General features: G+C 48.2%; 2 protein-coding genes across 10 annotated transcripts in view; one reads left to right on the forward strand and one right to left on the reverse strand.

Annotated features, from left to right (window-relative positions):
* LRRK1 (leucine rich repeat kinase 1) overlaps positions 1–16,597 on the forward strand; it is a 79,781-nt gene extending 63,184 nt beyond the window's left edge. For 4 of the 8 annotated variants that reach the window (XM_038147386.1, XM_038147385.1, XM_038147388.1 and 1 more), the window contains 5 exons: positions 998–1,114; positions 6,129–6,964; positions 7,532–7,633; positions 9,472–9,645; positions 10,738–10,878. In XM_038147386.1, the coding sequence (XP_038003314.1) occupies positions 998–1,114; positions 6,129–6,964; positions 7,532–7,633; positions 9,472–9,645; positions 10,738–10,822 (1,314 nt within the window). In that variant the 3' untranslated portion in view covers positions 10,823–10,878. Of the gene's footprint in view, positions 1–997; positions 1,115–6,128; positions 6,965–7,531; positions 7,634–9,471; positions 10,460–10,737; positions 10,879–11,821 lie in introns of those variants that run through there. The other 4 variants (XR_005258171.1, XR_005258172.1, XM_038147387.1 and 1 more) reach the window with 4 other exon arrangements.
* The window catches only part of CHSY1 (chondroitin sulfate synthase 1), a 75,652-nt gene continuing 70,381 nt past the window's right edge, over positions 15,197–20,467 (reverse strand). For both annotated transcript variants that reach the window (XM_038147391.1, XM_038147392.1), the window contains one exon: positions 15,197–18,726. In XM_038147391.1, the coding sequence (XP_038003319.1) occupies positions 17,134–18,726 (1,593 nt within the window). In that variant the 3' untranslated portion in view covers positions 15,197–17,133. The remainder of the gene's footprint in view (positions 18,727–20,467) is intronic.

Raw genomic sequence — 20,467 nt, forward strand, 5'->3', positions numbered from 1 at the left:
TGGGTGATAAAGGGAGGCAGGGACAGAAAACATGCATTTAAGGGTGGGGTTTTGAAAGAGGCCTGAGGGATTTGAAGGTTGGTGGGAAATGGGTACCCAAGTTTTGTGTTCACCGTGGAAAATTGCAGCTAAAAAGATAAGAGTGAGAGAGCATGGCTGATTTATCCCCCAGAGCCCCTGTCCACCCATCAAAAAGGGCTGTTAAGTGTCAGCCAGCTCTGACACAATCATTTCACACAAAACAAAGAAAAAACAGGCAAAAGAATTAAATGTACCTGAAGTTCAGTGTTTTAGAGTGGGGGAAAAAAAGACCACACTCGCTGAGTAAATAATTTGTGTTGGCTGTTTCACTCTGCCCTGGCATGGATGCTGTGAGTATAGCATTTTTTTAATCCCCATAAGAAAATAAGATATTTTGACTTTTTCTGCTCTCAAATAGAGGTAAAGCTCAAATACACTTTTTTTTCATAATAATAAGTATAGAAAAATTAAAATTCAAAGATCTTAAAGCATTGTATTTCTACCTTTTGGATCAGAATGAAAAGTTTGCTGGCTCCCAAACTGGGTGTTCTTGGTCAGTCTAGTAGATTTAGGAAGTGTGGGACAGGTGTGATTTCACATAAAATGTAATGTCCCACATAAAATGGACAGATTAATGTAAAATAACATGCAACCTGCTTCAGTTGTTGTTTGGGATTTTTTGCACTCAGGGTTGTCAGATGCTGCTTTTGGATGTGGTGATAAAATCCCTACATTGGTGATTTTTGGTGACTTTTGGATAGTGTATATATTGTCCACAGCCCTTTCTGGGGAATGCAGCACCTGCTTTCTACCCACATGCCAAAGGTTCTCTATGAAAAACAGAAATTTACTCTCTGGGTATCAAAAAATACAAATAAAACCCACTTTTGGAACCAATTAGATCTTGCTCAGGTATCAAGACATGAAAAGCAGGGAGGTGGTTTGCATTTATAGATTTTTATGTGCTCTTTCACAGGACCAGAAGATTTCTGTGTATGGATTGCAGGGCATGTGTCCCTTAAAGGCTCCACTGAAGGGTTTAGACACTCCTGCCACTGTGAGCTGCTTCCTGGTGATACCTCTTGTGAAAAGGGTAAGGAGCAACTCAAAGGAAAAGGGCAGTAGTGAGACTCTGCTGCTGGGCCAAGCTGCCACTCTCAGCTGGTGCTGCAGGACTTTGCAATGCCCAGGAACATTTTGGCACTGCAAGGAGAAGGTTTCCAGGTCTTTCTGCCTCTGGCAGAGGGCAGAGGTATGGGTAAGAACCTGAGTCAGGGGACCAAAGCTGGCACTTCCAAACCTGCTGGGAAAATAGTCAAAACAGATCAAATTCCTCGGCAAGGAAGTTTTCCAGCTGCGTTTCCAGTTCACTGGAACACAAGATTTAGGCTGATCAAGCAAAGTGGAGAAGACATGAAACAATAATTAGAATAGAGATTTGTTAAGTGCTAATGCAGAACATGGGCACATCCGGCCTCTCGTACCCACTGTTTTCCTGGGCTGTGCTGTCATTTGTGTGCACAGTCATCCTTAAATGTTATCTGGGCTCAGCCACACTCCTGTTTTGGTTTTGAATGAGAACACTTAGATAATACAGCTGGTTTGGGTAATGCTCTTATGGGTAACACGGATAATTACTCTTATGGGCATTAAAACAAGTTATATGTTATCTGCCTAGCCCTGCAATTGCCACCATCCCGTTTCTGGCAGCAGAAGTCTGACCTGGGTGCCTATTGCGGGCAAGCCTTGGGAGATGTACAAAAACTGTGTTCCAGCTAAATTACCTCCGGTTTGCTTACAGCCACCTCAAGTGAAAACATGTCATTATGTTCCAGCGTTAGTGGTAGCTGTGTAGTCTTTGCAAATGCCAGCAGACTGGGATATGTCTGAGAGCTCAGCACGGGGCAGCTCTCGGAGCTGCTGGTTTATACCAGGCCTGTCCTGAGCCATTGTCCATTTCTGGCTCTTCTGCTGGGATTGCTGAGTCTGAGGCAGATGGTTTGTGTAAGGTGTGCTGCTGCACTTCCAAACATGGTGTAAGTAGGGCTAAAGTAGGGCATTGATGTGAAGTTGGCACAGGGCTGGATTTCTCTGCATCTGTTGGCTTTGCTTGGCTCCCGGACCTGCAGTGTTTGTCCACCATGGAGTTTCATTTCTGATGTGTAGGGCAAATTTCTTTTTCATGCTGGCTGAGGTTCCATCCAGGACAGTCGAAAGAGCCTTTTGCTTTCAGCTTTTCCACTGTCACACAGCTTGCAAAGCCATTCCTCAGGGGTTACGAGTGGCTTTATGTCTCCTGGTTTCTATTTCCAGTTTGTGGCTTGCCTAGAAAATGTCATAAATAATGCCAGGCCCTACAATAGCAATATTGAGTCTAGACACCTCCCTTCCTCCCCCGACCCTACCCAACCTTCCAGAAATCCACCTCTCTTCAGCTCACTCCTTCTTAGTTTATTGGACTTACTTTTTCCTCTCTCCTTCCTATGAATGAGTTTGGCAGTGAAATGGCCAGAGCAGCAGCCTGGGGATGTGCAGACCAGGCTGGCAAGAACTAAACCCGCCAGTTCTTCCAGAAAACCTATGTGGAAAACCTACACTTGTCACACTCACTGCCTGGCCAGCAAGCTGTATCGGAGTTATCACAGTCACTGCTGTCCAGTGGAGAAGAGAATTGCATTTCCATGGGAAGAAAGCCTTTAGCTGGTGAGATGTGAGGTAACTTTTAGTCAGAGAACTGCCGAGGGATGTTGCTGGGAAGGGGAATTCTTTACGACTGCCTTGGGAAGGCTGATCCAAAAGAAATAGTTTCCAAAACTTGGTTTCTCATCCAAAGGAAGCATCATGGAAATTTGAAAGCAGGCGAGAGGGGCCCAGAATCTGAAACTCACCCGCCAAGGAAAAGTCTTGTACAATTTAAGCTTTTTGTTGCATGCTTTTTGTCACCAGGATGATTCTTTTTGGTAAACAATACAGTTTTCAGCAGAAAAAAAGAAAGCAAATTAGCAAATGAGCAGGTTAAAAAGGGCAAATGAAGACACATTCTGCCTTGGTTTGCAGCTTTCTTACGAAGAGATGTGGAGGGAGACAGAAACCTGAATAGGTGCAAATCTTTGGCCTCGCGCGGAAACCTGGAACACGTGGAAACAAAAGCTGCATTTAAAGGCTGCAGCCAGCAGTGCCAGACTCTGTGGGGACAAGAGGAGGAGGAGGAGGAGGTGACCAAGCCCTGGTGCAGGATTTTTTGCCATTCCTGCTGACCTGCTGGCAGTGGGACAGGATGTCTGGAGCCGGCTCATCCCCGCGCATCGCCGCGCGGCACGGCCCCACTCGGGGCCTTCCTCCTGGCACGGCGGGGCTGCTGGCAGCACGGGGCCTTCAAATGCAGTTTTGTTGCTCTGTGTTTTTGTTGGCTCCTCGTGGAGCCCAAATGTTGAAAATGAATTCTGAGAAAGTTACTTAAGGTTTCTGGAGGCTGCAGCCCTGCCTGCCTTTGGTGGCTGCTGGAATACGCTGATCAGGGGGGCTTTGCCTCACCGGCACTGGGTAAAATCTGGCAAGAATTAATTATGGCATCTGTGGGGAGGTGGTTTTTGACATGGTCTTCTGCAGAACTGGTCACTCCCTCAGCTCAGTCATGTGAGGGATGGCAGGGTAAGGCCATTTCTCAGCATTTGCTTCTTGTTTCTTATCTCTCTGAGAGATAACAACAATGGCTGGATAGAAACAGGTCCTGATAGCCAAGACAGAATGCAATAAATACCCCAATGGAAAAAATACCTTCCAAATTTGCTTCCACTATTTTTCCATCCCAGACAGGCCAGGATTTGGTATTGGTATTACTGGTAACACCAGGAGGGGGTCAGTGACCCACCTCTGCCTGGTTATGGTGCTGATTGCTCAGCGCCACGGAAATTTGGCCTTTGGAACCAAAAAGGGAATAGGGATTCTGTTCTGTAGTAGCTGACACTAATCAAGGAATTCAAAATAATTTTTTGTGAAGACTGTGCTTGGATACTTCAGTGTTATCAAATCAAGTGAGACAAAATTTAATCTCTGAAGATTTTAATAGTGTCCTCTGTCACACTAGGAGCAGTTCAAGTTGACATACCCACATTACAGTTAATATCTGATATTGCCATTTCAATTTAAATTTTCCATTTCTAGTAAGAAATGCTTCTTGTGCGAGGTCCTTCAGACTGAAAAAGTTGGACCATTTTTTACCAGAGAAATGTGGACTGGTCTGCTTTGTTTTATTCAGTTTTAAGTAATTGAACTCACTTCCAAAGAAAAAGTAACCCAAAACCCAGCTTGTGCAAAGCATTGTGCCATGATCCAACCTACTGATGCAACTCCTTGGCAAAGCCACTTCCAGAAGCCTTTGCACCAGATCCACATGGCAGCAGGAACATGGCACTGAGCACTGCAGGTCGTTGGGGTTTCTTTTAATTAGTGGTTAGAGAATTGGGACTGGACTGAGTTAGTCCAAGCCCCATTTCACAACTTTCCACTTGCTTTCCTAGTTTTTCCCATTACAGTAAAATTCTGCTGTGATTTGGATTAGTCATAGGGGCTCAGTGCTCTCGTGGTTTTACTCATACTTGGTGAGCAGAGAGTGTCTCTTTGTCCAGGACTTAAAATGAGCCTTGCAAGCAGAGCTGTCAGTTAAATAACACTTACCCTGCACTATCTGCTCCTCAATAGCTGGGGCAAGTCAAGATACTGATTTTTCTGTGGATTTACAGCCTGGGAGCTATTCAGGCCTGGCAGAATCAAGATCCCTGGAGGGGCACAGGGATGCCTTAATTTGATTTTTGCATTCCCAGCGAAGGGTGACTCTGGGCCCTCAGCCCATCTCACTGGCATCCTGGGCATGCCAAAGGCAGGGCTTTCCACTGTGGAGAGGCTGAGGAGGGGCAAGGTTGTGTCAGCTCTATGCTGCTCTGTCTGGTTCTGTTTGGTTAGCTGTGCTTAGTCCAGGCAGCAAAGAAGTCCTGGGTAAAATGGTCTTTTTTTAGAATTTATTGCTCCTCAGGGAGGAAATAGAAAGGCCTTTGAGGTAAGTATTGTTTTATCTGCTTCACAGATGGGGGAGTTTCTGGTAGAGGCCCAAGGTCACGGGAAGTTTTGTTCCCAAGAGATCAATTTCCCAGCCTGTTTAACAGCATTTTGCCCCGCTGGGATGAGCTGGAGGAGTTGCTGAGCCGTGGCCTTCTCAACAGCTCCTGCCCCTGGGACACGAGGGATGCTTGGCCACGGAGCTGGAGCTGTGTCCAGCACATCTGTACCTTTAGGGACAGGTTTTTACCCACCTGCAGAATTGTTCGTGGCACTTGGCAGGTGCTTTGCTGAGCTGCTGCTGCTTTTGTGCCCTTGGCTGGGATGTCTGAGCTGCCAGGGATCCCAGACCCCAAGCATATCCCTGGGAGGAGGAGAGCTCATCTCAGAGCAGCAGACTCTGAATGTGGAGCAATCACTGGATGCTCTTGTTTGTGAGAATATTGGCTCCCTCTTTCCGTTTTTACTGCATTTCTTCTATTCCTCTCCTACCTGCATTGATAGCAATAGCTTTACTCCTTTTTGGAAGTGAGCCGGGTTTCTACAGCTGGATTCCTGGGATCATGATGGCTGTCTCTGAACATACTCCAGCTTGAATTTGTTAACCTTCAGGGCAGGCTGCCAGGTCTGTCTGTCCGCCCTTGCCAGTAAAGAGAGAGGTAATGCTGGGTGAAAGGAGTGTGGCTTTGCAGCAGCTTCTAGGGAATGACTCCTTTTTATGTTGTGTTATCACTGTTCTGGGGTAAGTTACAGGTGTTCTTGCAAAACGTGAGAAGCAGGCAGAGCTTCTGGGAATGAAGGCTCTTCTACTATAGAGAAGTAAAGAAACAGGAAAAAATTCTTTGCTATGAGGGTGGTGAGGTCCTGGCACAGAGAGCTTGTGGACTCCCTATCCCTGGAAGTGTTCAGGGCCAGGTTGGATGGGGCTTGGAGCCCTGGTCTAGTGGAAAGTGTCCCTGCCCATGGCAGAAGGGTGGAATGAGATGATCATTTAGGTTCCTTCCAACCCAACCTGTCTATAATTCCATGAAATTTTTCTCTCTTTCTCGCAGAACTCATATGTGGTGCTGGCTGGCTTGTCAGATGGACTGGTAGCCGTGTTTTCAGTGTCCCAGGGCCTGCCAGGGGACAACTGCTCCTACCTGTGCTCCCACACAGCAAACAGGTCCAAATTCAACATCCCCGACAGCGACCCGCGGCAGAACCCGTACCCGGTGAGGGCCATGGAGGTCACCAACAGCGGGGCCGAGGTGTGGTACAGCAACGGCCCCGGGCTGCTCGTCATCGACTGTGCCTCCATGAAGATCAGCAGGAGGCTGGAGCCCTTCAGCCCGCCCTCCGTCATCACATCCATCGCCTGCAACTCCGAGTGCCACGGCGAGGAGGTGGTCTGGTGTCTGGATGACAAAAGCAACTTCCTGGTGATGTACCACGCCACCAGCTACCAGCTCTGTGCACGCTACTTCTGCGGGGACTGCAGCCCCCTCAGAGACATGTTCACCATCCAGCAGCCCTCGGCTGCCATCCCGGCCACGGCCCCCATCAGCCACGGGGTGATGGAGAACAACCCTCCGGGGGACATGAGCATCGTGTACAGCCCAGATGTGGGCACCCAGATCCTGAACCACCAGGACTCGCTCACAGATTACTGCTCTGTGTCTTCCTACTCCTCCTCGCCTCCCAACGCGGTGACCCGCTGCCCCTCCAGCCTGCCCAGCTCGCCCATGAGCTCTTCCAGTGCACCCTTCTCCACGGATTTTGAGGAGTCTGAGAAATTCCATGAACTGAAGGCTTCCCTGGATCACGATGCTTCGCCGGCGGGTGACAACACGGAGCATCTCCAAGCAGTCAAGATTCTTCCTGTAAAAGACCTCATCTGGATCCCCCGGTAAGTGGGTCACTTAACCAGGCAATGTAGTCAAAATCTCTCCTGGCTGAGCATGAGATTAACTCAGGCTAATTCAGCAGCTTTTACATTCCCAGTATGATCCACCGCGCCAGAAAGTCAACTTACCATGGAGAAATTCTGTTCCCAGTATAATGGAACATGGATTTTCTATGCCTTTTGGAATTCTGCAGTGTTGAGCAGAGTGGCCACGTGGAAAGCCTTGCTGGGTTGGTTTCAGTAGAAAGAGAGGGGGCTGGTCAGGCTCCAAGCTGTGTTTCCCCAACTACTGAGGAAACAAAGAGCAGCAGGCAGCCTCCTTGCTTGGACACAGCCCTGGCAAGTCCTGCTGACTCCTGTGGAGCTGATGGGAACCTCTGGGAAGCTGATTTTGCTTGTCACAGGATCTGTCACTGCAGTGGACTCAGGATGCCCCCGAGGCATCACAGTGCCCCCTCCCCGTGGCTGCAGGTGGGCATGGAGCAGAGGATGGATATCCAGCATGGATCATCCTCAGCTGGCAGCACCCCCAGTGCTGAGGATGTGACATCTCCCTTGTTTCTCTTCCAGGAGAGGAGGGGACATCATCGTTATCGGGCTGGAGAAGGAATCGGGCACCCAGCGGGGCAGAGTGATTGCGGTGCTGAAGGCAGGGGAGCTGGCTCCCTACGGGTGAGGCTGGCTGGGCACACCAGTGTCCAGGGGCACAAGGGGGCTGGGGGTGCACAGGGGGGCTCTGCAGGCTCTCAGGGCTCTTGGGAACTTCCTCTTGCCTTCCAGCAGCTTCTGAGGAGTTCCAGTGGGAGCGGGGCAAACAGTGAGGAGAAGGCTCTGTGACTACAGCCTGGTCTCCAAAATCCCCAGGGACCGAGCACCCCATAATGACACAGACAGGACCGTGCACAGTGTGACCGAGTTGGCCTGATCCTGCCTGGTGCTGGCTGCCTTTGCTCTGAGGGCACCTGGCAGAAGGTCAGAGCAGCCTGGCAGACTCGGCCCCGCGCTCAGAACAAGAGGTGTATTTATGCAGAGCACGGCGCTTGTCTGTGGCTGCATTCACGTGGGTCAGGTTGATGTTCTGGCTCTAAATGAGCACCTTTGTGCTGTGGGCAGTGACAGGCCGGGGGACGGCTCCTGGAGCACAGGGGAGAGCAGTTATATACGTTAATTTAAAATGTTTCATACAGTGAAGGAGAGTCAAGGAAATAAATAGCTGCTGGAGAGGTGGGGGTGTTCCTGCTGATCACTTAAATACCGGTCTGGGGTTGTACTATTTATGTCCAAACAAATGCAGGTTAAGCAGTGCTAAGGATTGTAAATGATCATTTATTACTGCCAGGTAAACACAACAGGAGATCAAAGGCTCCTGCCATTCCCCCTACTCTGAACTGAGTGTCTCTATCAGTTAGCTGGGAGGAGAGAATTCTCTTTATTGGTCACAGGTACATTTAGGTTGGTTTTGCTTAACTCAGATTGAGTGTGGAGTTCAGGCAAAGTGATACCACATCTCACACGTGTCCTGCCCTGCTGCCTGGCTGGACCAGGCACCGTGGCCATTGACTCTCCCTGTTTGAGCAGCAGATAAAGAGCAGAAGAGGAGGAAAGGGAAGGGGCTGCTCGAATGGCAGAGCAGAGCAGGGAGGGGAGGAAAGGGAGGGGGCTTTGTAGGGGCAGTTTGTAATAAAAAACAGCTGCCAAGGATAGTCCTGTGGCCAGTGCTCCCAGCTGGGCGCCTTTGTGGGGAAACACTTTGGGACCAGCCTTCCCCATCTGCTATGGGAGTGGTAGAGGGAGTCCAGTGAGGGCTTGACTCCTGTCCCTTGGACCCTGCAAGGGAAAAGTGTCATTGTCTGCCCAGCCACCTCCCTCTGAGGTACCTGCAGGGCCAGCTTCAACACAGACCATGAAGGGAAGCACATACAACACGGACCACACGGATCCCTGAGTGCTGCCACAGCTGTGCCTGCTGCTCTGGGCTTGGGGCTCAGACCCTGAGCTGACACAGGCAGGCTCCATCCTCTTCCATGCTGTATTCCAGGCTATGGAAGCTCTCAGCAGCCTGTCAGCTGTGTTATGATGGAGCTGTTCTGAAAGTGCCCAGCTGGCAGCAGGAGCAAGAGTCTGTGGATTTAGCAAATCAGGAGATTAGCAGCAACTTCAAATGCCATGGCAGACTTAAGCCCCCACCTGCATATTTAGGCACCTGAATCCCTTTAAAAACCTTTTCCCATGTCACTGAGCTGCTTGGTTTTGATGTGACACAGTTTTTGATCCCTCTCTTTGTTACATTCTCCTTGCTGAAGGATTTGCAGCTTATAAAAAGCTTGTGTAGCTGGAAGGGAAGCTCATGAGCCAGTGCTGCGCTCGCAGAGCTGCCCTTCCCTGTAATGTGCTTCCCTGTAATGCCCTTCCCTGTAATTCCTTTCCCTGTAACATCTTTCCCTGTAATGCCCTTCCCTGTAATTCCTTTCCCTGTAATGCCCTTCCCTGCTCTCTGCTCCCTTCCCCAGGACGCTGGTGGATGCGGCTCTCGTGGCGAAGGACACGGTTGTGTGCTGCTTTGAGAATGAACACACGGAGCGGTGCCTGGCTGTCTGGAGGGGCTGGAGTGCCAGAGACTTTGACATTTTCTACCAGGCCTACGAGGAGCTGGGCAGGCTGGAGACCTGCATGCGCAAGAGAAGGTAGTGCCCGTGGCGCTGCGGCCGAGACTGAGCGGGAGCACCCGGACTCAGAGACACGGCCCGCACCAGGGCTGATGGGGGGAGTGTGGGTCTGGTTTGCTGCTAGTGAGCACCGTGGGGTTCCCAGAGCCCCACCAGGGCTTTTGGGGAATGAAGAAGCCGCTGGGAGCTCAGCTCCCTGCTCTGTCACACGCTCCCCTGCACTGTTGAGAGCAAAGGCAGAGGTGGCTGCAGTTTGCTCATCCCCTGATTTCCAGTTTGTTCTTCCCTGTTTTGAATTCCTTCCTCACCTTCAGCATGCCCTGGCTGCTGCTGCTGCTGTTGTTGTGTGTGTGTCAGCCAGGAGAGCTCCGTGGGCTCTGCCCTGGGTGTCTGAGCACGTTCCAGTCCGGCTGCCTGCTGGCCGGCATCGCAGGCACCGTGGGCTGATTCACCCTGTTCCCAGGAGGAATGCATCTGCTGGAAGCCCTGCACTGTGGGGCTGCTTCCCACCTCCCTGCAACTCCGTTAGTTAGGGTGTGTGTCCTACTTGAGGTGTAGTCCCTGTAGAGACACACCCTGGTGTAGGAACCAGCGAGAAGCTGTGGCTGGCCACTGCGTTTCTGGTTCCTAAAAGCTGTGGTGGGGCAGTGTTCCTGTGAGGGAGCCCAAAACCACCTGCCAGGAATGCTGCACCGGGAGTGAGTGAGCTGGCTCACGGCACTGCTGCCTTGTCAATGGAGCTGATGGAAAACAAAGCCACTGGGTGTGACAGATATTCCTGATGGAAAAGAAGGGAGGCCCTGACCAGGAAGGTTTATAAGCTGTCTCTGCTCCACTCCTGTTTCTCTTGGGAAATGCACTCTGGAGCAGCAGGAACACAATAAGCTCAGTTTGCCTGTGTATCTCTGTGCAGCTTCTGCCCACCACAGCTTTTATTTTATCTTCATTAGTAGCCTGGGATGCTGTATTGGCTCTAAATCCAATTGCACTTAATTATCCCAAGCATGTACAGCAGTGTAAAATGTGTCCCCAGCTAAGCACCCTGTATAAAGGTGTACAGTTTGAATTTTGGACCTTTTTTTTTTTTTTTTTTTTTTTTTTTATCCCAAGAATCCTGTGTGAGCATCGGCAAGGCTGGCCAAGGCCGAACGGGCAGGTTAACCCTCTGGTTCACATTTCTGTTGCAGGCTGCTAAAATATCCTTCTTCAGAAACAGAATGTATCTTAAAATAAACTGATTCCTCCCCAGGATGACACTGCATTGGTGGTTTTTATTGGAAACCCAACTGGCATTGGGTGTTTGGGGTTTGCAGCTTCATTCAAGTGCTGGTTGTGATGAGCACAGCTGGAATCGGGGCTGTGACTACAGACTGTCTCCATACCTGGCCTTGCCTGTGACTGTCACCCTGTGCCTCTCCAGCAGCTCATGATCAAGTATGGCAGCACCAAAATTTCCCTCCCTTGCCAGGACACCCTCTCTGCCTTTGTCTCGGGGCTGGGGTGAGGTCTCATGGTCACCTTTTCCAGCTGCCAGATTCCTTTGACTTGCAGGAACTCTTCCCATGATACCTGAAGCCCCAACAGGAGCTACAAAGGGGCTCATTCTTTATTTCAGCCTTGCAGGTTTCCTTTGAGGAAACACCCTGTGGAACAACCACAGCAGCTCCTTTTTGTCCCTCTTGATGTGTCAAACATCTCCCTGGGCTTTTCCCTGGCGTGCTCCGTGGTCCTTTACCTGCTTTGAAAGGATTATATTCAATTCCCAGCTGGGTACTGATTCCTGTTTGTGGTTTGGGCTGTTTCTTTGCTGGCATCAGTGCAGAATCAGGCACTGGGATGAAGAACAGCTGTGCCTAATACCAGCATCCCAGTTTGGGGCATGGCCTGAGTATTTTTGGGGGGAGGCATGATGTAGGGGCAAATCACTGGTTGCATCCCATATCCAAGATCCTGTATCCTGATGCTCACTCCGGGAATTCTGGGGCCCCAGCACTGTGGATGCACAGATCCCACCAGCCTGGGGCTGTCCCAACCCAACCTATCCCTCCATGTGTAGGAAAATTGGAATATTACAGCTCATTGTGCTAGGAAAGAAGGGCTGGCTCTGCCTCATTGCACACAGTAGCCTGGCTAGTGGGTAGGAATTGTTGCAGTTTGATGTATTAGAGCATAACTCCACCTCTTGTGCCCCCAGGACAGGCTGAGGGCAGGTGAACATTGACACAGCAGCTGGATGCTCCCCAGCCCGCACAGCACCAAGGGCTCTCAGCTTCAGCATAAGGAAGAAGGTGATTTCTAAGGGAGGTGGGGAAAGGGGCAGCACTGGCTGCTTTGTATTCTGCTACCGAAAGGACAGAGGAAATGAGTTTTCTTTAAGCAAGCTTTAAAAGGACAGGAAATATCCTGGCTATTTCAAGCCTGTCCTCAGCTTACCCGTGGGATGGGAGCTGGGTTGGGCTTCAGGGGCTTAACCCAGGTGGAGCAGGGTAAGGAAGGGGTTGGGGATGGAGATGGGAATGAGGGTGGAGATTGTGATGAAGATTAGGGTGAGGATGGGGCCAGGGATGGAGTGGGAGATGGGGATGAAAATAAGGAGAAGGATAGGACCAGGAATGGGGTTGGGGATAAGAATGGTGCCAGAGATTGGGGTGGGGCTGAGCTCACCTGGGACAGGTGCTCAGCACTGGGGAAATCACTGCCAAGGCAGTGACAGAGCAGAGGACAGAGCACATCCCCTACCCGTGAGTGGAACATCCACAGCGGTTCAGGTTTCCCAGGGCTGTTATGGTCCTACCCCAGCACTCAGAGCCATCCTGGCAGAGCCAATGCTGGCACAGCAAACAGCCTTTATCTGCCCCACATCCCAGCCTGTTTGCACTGCAAGTTTGTTCTATCACAGAACCACTTTAAACTCTGCCCCTTTTGGGAGTCCTCTAGGTGAAAAGTCAGTAAAACACAAAGGTGGTGTTACTCTTTTGTCTTCTTTTACTAAAAGGTGGAGCAGGACCCTGGCAAGCTCCTCTTGACACCCCCAACCAAACAGGGGAGACCCCCCCCCCATTTCCAAGAGACTCCAGCCCAGCCCGCTGGAAATGTTGGAGCTGATTCAGGTCAATTAAAGTTGAGGTTTTTATTGAATTAAAGTGTGAAAGCAAATACAGCCAGCCCAGTATTTCGGCTGTTATTTTTTTGATGTTAATTTAATTTTTTTCACCCCACTCATAAAAGTGATTTAGAAGGTGGTAGAGATTCCTGGGCTGGAGGAGACCTGGGAGATGGTTCTGGAGCTTGGAAAAGATGTGGACATGTTCCTTACACCTGGGCAAGTGTCAGCAGCAGTTCGGACGAGAGGAATAAAAGTGCTTCTGGCAGCAGCAGCCAGGTAAAATCCAGGAAAATAGTTGGAAAGGATTCCTCATGGGATGCACTGCCTTGGCTGGGGAGCCCAGGTTGTCTCCAAGGCTGCCTAAGCCTGGAAGGAGGAGGCTTTTTTGAGCTCTAACTGGGATCAAACCCCTGAATTTGCTCTGATCAGCACAATAACTCACATTGGCAGAGTCCACTGGGTACAAAAACATTCATTAGAACAGGGCAGTGTCCCACCAGCCCAGGGATCACCAAGGCCAGAGCAGAGAAGGAGCCCAGTGGGGCCTGGACCTTCTCCCCATTTTTAATGCCTCTGCAAGATTTTCTTTCCAAAAAGCTCCCGACTGCGGCTGGCCGTGCAAGCCGAGTATTTTTAGCAAGTATTCATGCGAAACGGCTCAGGATAATAATTTGCAATGTAAAGTTGGAGGCTTCCACAAAAACTCAGAGTAAGCAGATTTGGGTCAGCAGGACTTTGTGCTGATTGTGCTGAAAGGAACCATCCAGCCAGGTCCAGGGGAGCTACATGGGGCTGGAGCTGGGCACTGAGTTTTCCGGGTAATAAACCCCCACTGTGCCCACAGGACCAAAACCTGAAATCCTTCCACGGGCTGTGACTCTGCAAAGTCACAGATAAATAATGTCACATGTAAACAGTCACATCCAGCATGACAGTCACCAGGACTACCCGCTGCCTTTCTGGACTCACATTTTCCCCCATCTCCCTTGGCCTCTTTTTGCTATCATTGATCCTTGAGCAGGAGGGAAAAGCTTTTAGAAAACAGCGTTAATAAATCCAGCTCCTCACTCAGGGGTGAGCAGGGAAGGTGAAGGGTTTAACACCATGTGTCCAGGGGCTGGACTCCTCTGTTTGGGTGGAAGTTTTACTGTGTGAGGATGCCACAGCATCCAACCCAGCTTACCTGCACCAGAATAACGAAGGAAAGAAGTGTCTCACATTTTTAATTGTTTTAATAAGGACAGAAGCATCTCTATAGACAGGACAGGACTGGGCACCACAATCCTTCATTTTCAGGATGACACCATCTCATTTTCTCACACCTCTCTGGCCCAGAGGAAAACCCTCCATGATTTTCCTGCTTCCTCAGGGTGAAGGAAACTTCTGTCAGAAGCAAACAACCAGAGTAAAGTGAGGGTGAACTCTCCCAGCCCCAGGTGGGATTTTTGTCAAGGCTGGGTTAGCACCTACCAGCTGATGATTTCCACTTCTGTCCAGTTCCTTACAAGTGGGGCAGCAAATGCCACTTACTTTAGTATAAAATGGGATTTATGTGTTTAGACTTTGTCATAAAGGGTTATAATTAATATTTCACTTTAAAATGGACTACTCCTAAGCTGCAAGTCCATAAAATATGTGATCAATTGTGATGTGAGGCCTCGAGGGCTGCCTGCAAGCTTGGTGCAAAACTCACTTTTAATAGAGATTTGGTAGCAGAATTAGAATTGCAGCAACTGAGAAAAAAACCCCAATACCACATGGTGCTGTTCTCAAAATGGCTTTGTCCAGTTACATTCTGCTTTTACCAGCTGTTAGGGGCTAAAAAAAGTCCTACATAATCATAAATGTTAATAAATAGAGTACAAGTACGGGCCTTTTCCCCCCTTTTTGCTGCCATTCTTTGGGGTTCATTTTCTTTGCTCTTTTCTGTACCACAAATACAAGTTTGTTTGGTTTTTTTTTCCCTTTTCCTTGTGTGAAGAAACACCTCTGCAATCCCTAAGATTCTTGCTTTGGGACTTAATTTTGTCCTCACACCAACACCAAACAACTCCTAGAGCTATTAAAAAATAAGTGCTCAACCTACTTAATAATCATTTTTACTGTGTTTTGAACACACAAAACATTAGGGCACCATGCACCCTTGTTTTAGTGTATGCATTTGAAATGCACACTTGTGGGTATTTTCAGGCAGCAGAAGTACTTTTAACATTTTCATGAGGAAAAAGTCAAAACCAGGGAATGGCACAGCTCATCAGCACCAGCTCCTGATGAATGGGTTTGTTCTGCCTTCCCTCAGAGCCAAGGTGGAAGCACTGGGCTCATCCCAGGCCACAACACAGCACAGAGGTCAAAACCCTTTGGAAGAGAGAGATCCTTTTACCTGAACTTACTTCCCAAAATGTGTGACTCTGTGCCTCTGCTGGGTGGAACGACACAGACTGACGACGTGAGCAGCTCTGATTGCAAATAAAAAAATCTTTATTGCATCTTGGAAGCAAGTCTTAAAAAAAAAAAAAAAAGAGAGAGAAAGAAAGAAGGAAAGAAAGAAAAAAAAAAAAACAAGCGAGGAGGAAAAGAAAAATTTTCCATGCACCTACATCCTTGGGACTGTCACCAGAAAATGATGAACATTTTAAGACACAGACTCTATGCTAGTTGCAGTTCATACTCCATACACGTGTAAACAATGGTTATTTCTTCTACTGGAATAGCAATTGCACTGTAAGATCCCTTCAAACGTGGTAACAACCACCAAAGCCTTGGGTTTTCTCCATTCCTTCATTTGCCTCCACTTCCCAAAGAGCAGGCAAAGTGGAACTGAGGGCAATGGGATGAAATGGGGCTGAAGGATACGATAGAAAAATATATTGTTCGCTGGTTTTTATTTTCTGTTTCTGCTGAGCAGGATATTTACAGGTACATAGGTCCCACGAGATCATCTGCTTCAATGGCAATGTCCAGTCACTGTCTAAGTCTCAGTGTACAGGGTTCCCTATCTGGCTTTAAGGCACTTTATTTCGTGTATTTTCTCTTACCTTGCTAGGTGTTAACTCACAGGGATCACACTTTCCTTGCATTCAGCCTCCTCATCCCCACTTCCTCTCAGAATACCAAAAAAATTCCTAAACTCACTGAAGTCATTCCAAAAATGTTGAAGAAATTTGGGGGAGAAAAAAAAAAAGATTCATGAAAAAATATTTTAGAAAGTAATCTTTGGAGATCATTTACTATAAGTATGATGTACACTACCTTATCAGTGAGAAGATGCAATACATTCCTAATATATATATATATATTTACACACGCATATATATATATATAAAATATTAAAATGACTAACAGATATTCAAGGAAAGGTCAAGAACCTAAAACAATGGATATTAAATAAATTAACGGTCTAGCAGATACAGAAAAAAAAAAATCCCAAAACAAAACTAGCCATCAAATGTAATAATTGTTCCCATTAACATCACGCGGCTGAAGGAAATCGATCCCGCGATCGGGCGCGGGACACTCGGTGCAGAGGAGTTCTCCAAGGTCTCCTCAGGGATCTTGGATTGTTCATTGTGTGCTGTCGTTTGGCTGCCAGAGATTCCCATTCCCCAGCCCCTTCCCCTCGCTCCTCAGCATTCCCTGGTGGCACGGCTCAACCTCGGAGGGCAGCTGAGGACAGAACACAGAACCCACCACGGATTGCCCAAACATTCCGTCCACGCACGGACCAAACACCAAACACAACAATTTCTACAGGGACTAACCGGATCACGGCTTGTGCTTACTTCCTTCCCTCCCCTGCCCATCCTAAGTGGAGGTGTATTTTTAAACTGAAATAATCAGCTATTAGGGAAAAACAAAAACCCCTCCTGCGATTGCCACCCTTTGTCATCGCCACAGCGACTCGGATTTTCTAACGCAATTTGAGAATTAATGGCTAATCCTGAACCAAAGGAGCAGAATCTTTGCACGGTAGCAGTCACACCAAAAACATTTAGACACAGCGTTTTGTCACTTGGCTTTGCACGCTCAGGTCCACATTTACAGAATCCCAGCCATGAAGATGGCAACGGAAATGGTAGGAAACAATCTTTGTTCATAAGGAAATGCTAATTCAAGTCAAATTTCCGCTGATCAGATAACTCTTAAACAATTTTTTTCTTTTTTTTTTTTTTTTTTTTGTTTGAAGGCAAATATTGATCACAGTTTTGTTCAAAACCAAAAACACATCAACAAAAAAACCCAAGGGCCTTGTTCTTCTCAAAACGAGCGCTTTGTAAGAAAACAATGATGATTTCTAAAATATATCCTGTGTGGTCTTTTAAAAGTGAATTATCAAAAAACATTTTCCCAAAAATAAATTAGATAATTAAAAAAAAAGTCTTTTCCAGCATAGCTGGACATTAGGCTGTCCTCACTGAGCCATTAGTATTGCTGGTTTTCCCAAAATTTGGGTCGTTTTTTTCAAACCATATTTCAGCCAGCTGTTGTGTGGACCCATACGTTGAAGCTTTGGAGCCCAAGCACATTTTATATTGTTTTGGATCAAGATTAGGGTCACAAAAAACAGGGTGATGCACATGGACTACTCCAATTTCTTGGCTTCTGAAAGTTTTTAAGCCAGCTTGAATGACTTTGTTAAATAGATCTACGTCTTCAAGGCCCCAACCTTGGATGGAGACATCAAAGCCACCCGCTCGAAGAAGGTCACCTTTGTAAATACAGGTGATACCAAAGCCATAGTTCCTCCAGAAACCTGTTTTCTGAGTGAAGGCAAAATGATTGTCACTAGGAACCTTTCCACTATAAACAATCTTTGGATCATACTGGCTAAAAATGATGGGAAAATATACTTGCTGACCCAAAACTGTGTTGGCTCTACACCGCTGGAGGAATTCTGTGGTAAACACTAAGTCAACATCACAGAAGAAAAGTAAAGACTCGTTCTGGAACTGAGAAGATCCGACTTCCAGAGCCAGTGCCCTTGAGAACTCCCCCGACACCGGCAGAACCTGCATGTCAGCCTTGGGGTACTTGGAGCGGTAATCTCTCATCAGCTCGATCTGCTTCGCTTTGTCAGGGTTGGAGTTGGAATTGAAAAGCAGGACAACCAGCTTGACATTCTGGTTTGGAATGAGGCACGTCTTTTCAAAATTCCCCATGAACCTCGCAAACATGTCGAACCGTCCGGAGAGAGGGATCAGGATGTTGATCTTCTTGTCTTTGAGCTCATTCCTTTCTGCTTTGGACCTGCTGAGCTGGAAGGGGACAAACATCTTCAGCGAGTTGGAGAGGAAGGACAAGGACCCAGAATCCTGGTTGATTTTGCTGGCCAGCTCTTTGGCGTCCATCTCTTCGTGCTCCATGAACTGGATCTTGCTGAAGGTCTGCTGCAGGTATGCATGCCTCCTCACGGGGACCGTCATCTTCTTCCCCTTGTGCTTCTTGTAGAGAAGCAGCAGGTCCAGCACGTACTCCGCTCCGTACATGGGGTTCACCCTGCGGTATCCATACTGTATTTCCTTGAAATCGATGATCCTCCCCCGCGTCTTGGCGTTGGCGTTGATCATTTCCATGACCTGCATAACGATGTCATCCAACGCCTCGCGCTGGGACGAGTCCATCCCTCTCCGGGGCGGCTGCCCGTCGGCTCCCGAGTACAAATATTTTCCCGTAAGAAACTCCCACTCCAGGATCTCCTCCCGGTGGCGGGGCTGGAAGCGCATGAAGGAGGGCGGCATGCCCAGCTGCAGGTCCTCCTTGTGGATTTCGGTGTTGCTGTACTTGCTCATGAGCACGATCTCGCGGTGCAGCTGCACGGTGCGGTGGCGCAGCTCGGCGATCTTGCGGCTCAGCATGTAGCTGTGCAGCCTGTACTGGTACGGGGGGTTCTTGTTGGGGTGCAGAGTTATGGCTCGGTGAATTTTGCTGTTCCTCAGGTCCCGGATGTAGCCTTTTTTATTCTTCTCGTAATTCTCGTAGAACAGCTGCTGCATCTAGGGGAGAGAGAGAGAGGAGAAGTCAGAGCCTCGGCGGAGCTGGCCCTGTGAAAGTTTGCCCACGCTACCCCGCTGAGAGAGAATTCCCCCTCGCTCACAGGGCCAGAAGGCTTTCTGAATAAGCTGTTCTTGGGTTTAGGCACAGGTTGTAGCAATACCAGCTGCTATTCAAGGAAATTAAGAGGATTATTCATTGTGAACTGGTGAAAGAAACATCTATCATGGATTTGGGATTACTACAGCCCATTCTAGAGGTATCACCAGCGGCCAAACAATTCTGCACTAAGTCCATTGTAAGCTCATTTCTTCACAACAACACACCATCACCAGGAAAATAACACTGTGAAATGTTCACTACAAAACTCTCATTATTCATTTGTTTCTCATTGTTTTCATATTAATAATAAAGAAGAATAAAAAGGGATGCCATGTACATACTAAGCAAATATGACAACACCTTTTCCATTATACACAAATGCCATTTAAGCATTAAAAATCCAGGTTTAGGCATTTGAAATGCAGGTTGCTGAATGTTTTAGTCAAGATGCCAAATATGTTACCTCAAGCGCTGCAATGCAAAGCTACAGCTGTCATTTTAAAATGTCAATGGACAGTAAAGTGCACCTGAGATTCCTAGAGTTCCCGAAGTCAGGTAATAACAGGATGCGTGCGTACACCAGAATAAAAACATCCTTAACATGGCATTTGCTATTCCAAAACAAAAAGATAGCGAGCTGAGATTAGATTCACAAGTCTTAGGAAAGCAGACAAACCAGCTTTACACTCCTCAGTAGCTCAGGCAGTAGCTGATATCATGAAAGACAAACCAGGATGATAATGTGGAAAATAAACTGATAATAAAACATTGAGACCAAAGGTATATACCAGTTTAGATAATGGAAAATTAGAAAGACCACGGGCAGATTCTGTGTCACAGCACAAATGTCATCAACCTGCCAGAGCTGACACAGCATCCTCATTCAATATGGGATCCAATCTCTGTTACTGGCAGTGGAATCTGCCACAGGAAACACGGCAATGAAGCTTGTGTAAAAGGGCTGTACGGGTCAGCAAAGAGCCAAACTCAAAAAAAGAACCAGGGAGAAGGTCTCAAATATGATGGCAATCAAACAGAGCGCTAAAAAGAAAATCACCAGCACAGAAACCTTCTTTTACCAGCTGCTCAGAGCCAGCACAAGTCCTGTTTTATTAGGCCTTCGGTTGCATTTCTCCCATTATTGTGGACAGACACTGAATCTCTGGGATAAACTTACACCTGGATTTAATGGCTGCTATCTTAACGAGCTGGCTGTGTGCATGCTGAAACCTGACATTCGGCGTATCGCCGCCGACAGCACGGAGCAGGCTGAGCCTACTGGGAGCAGGGATTTTAATCTGAGCAAACGTAAATCACTGCAAAGGAGCGAGGCAGGAATTTCAGCAGGACTGAGAAAGAAAGGACGCTTATTTTGTGGGTCACCACCAGTCCCCCACCCCCTTCTCCTTCCAGTTCACCTTCTTCCCGCTCTCCCCAAGTGATCCCTGCTGCGTGCACGCTGTCTGGGAGCAATCCAGGCCAGAGGATGGATGGATCTGCACAGCAACGCAGCCAAAGGAGAACATCTTGGCCATGGCCCCTTGGCAGGCCTCAGATGAGCTGCCTGTCGAGATGTATAATATCCCTTTAGAAGGCATGCAAGATTTAAAAGAGCGCTACGGGCAGAGGTTAGCTGCTCTA

The sequence above is a fragment of the Motacilla alba genome, chromosome 10 (assembly GCF_015832195.1).
Source record: "Motacilla alba alba isolate MOTALB_02 chromosome 10, Motacilla_alba_V1.0_pri, whole genome shotgun sequence".
NCBI lineage: Eukaryota > Metazoa > Chordata > Aves > Passeriformes > Motacillidae > Motacilla > Motacilla alba.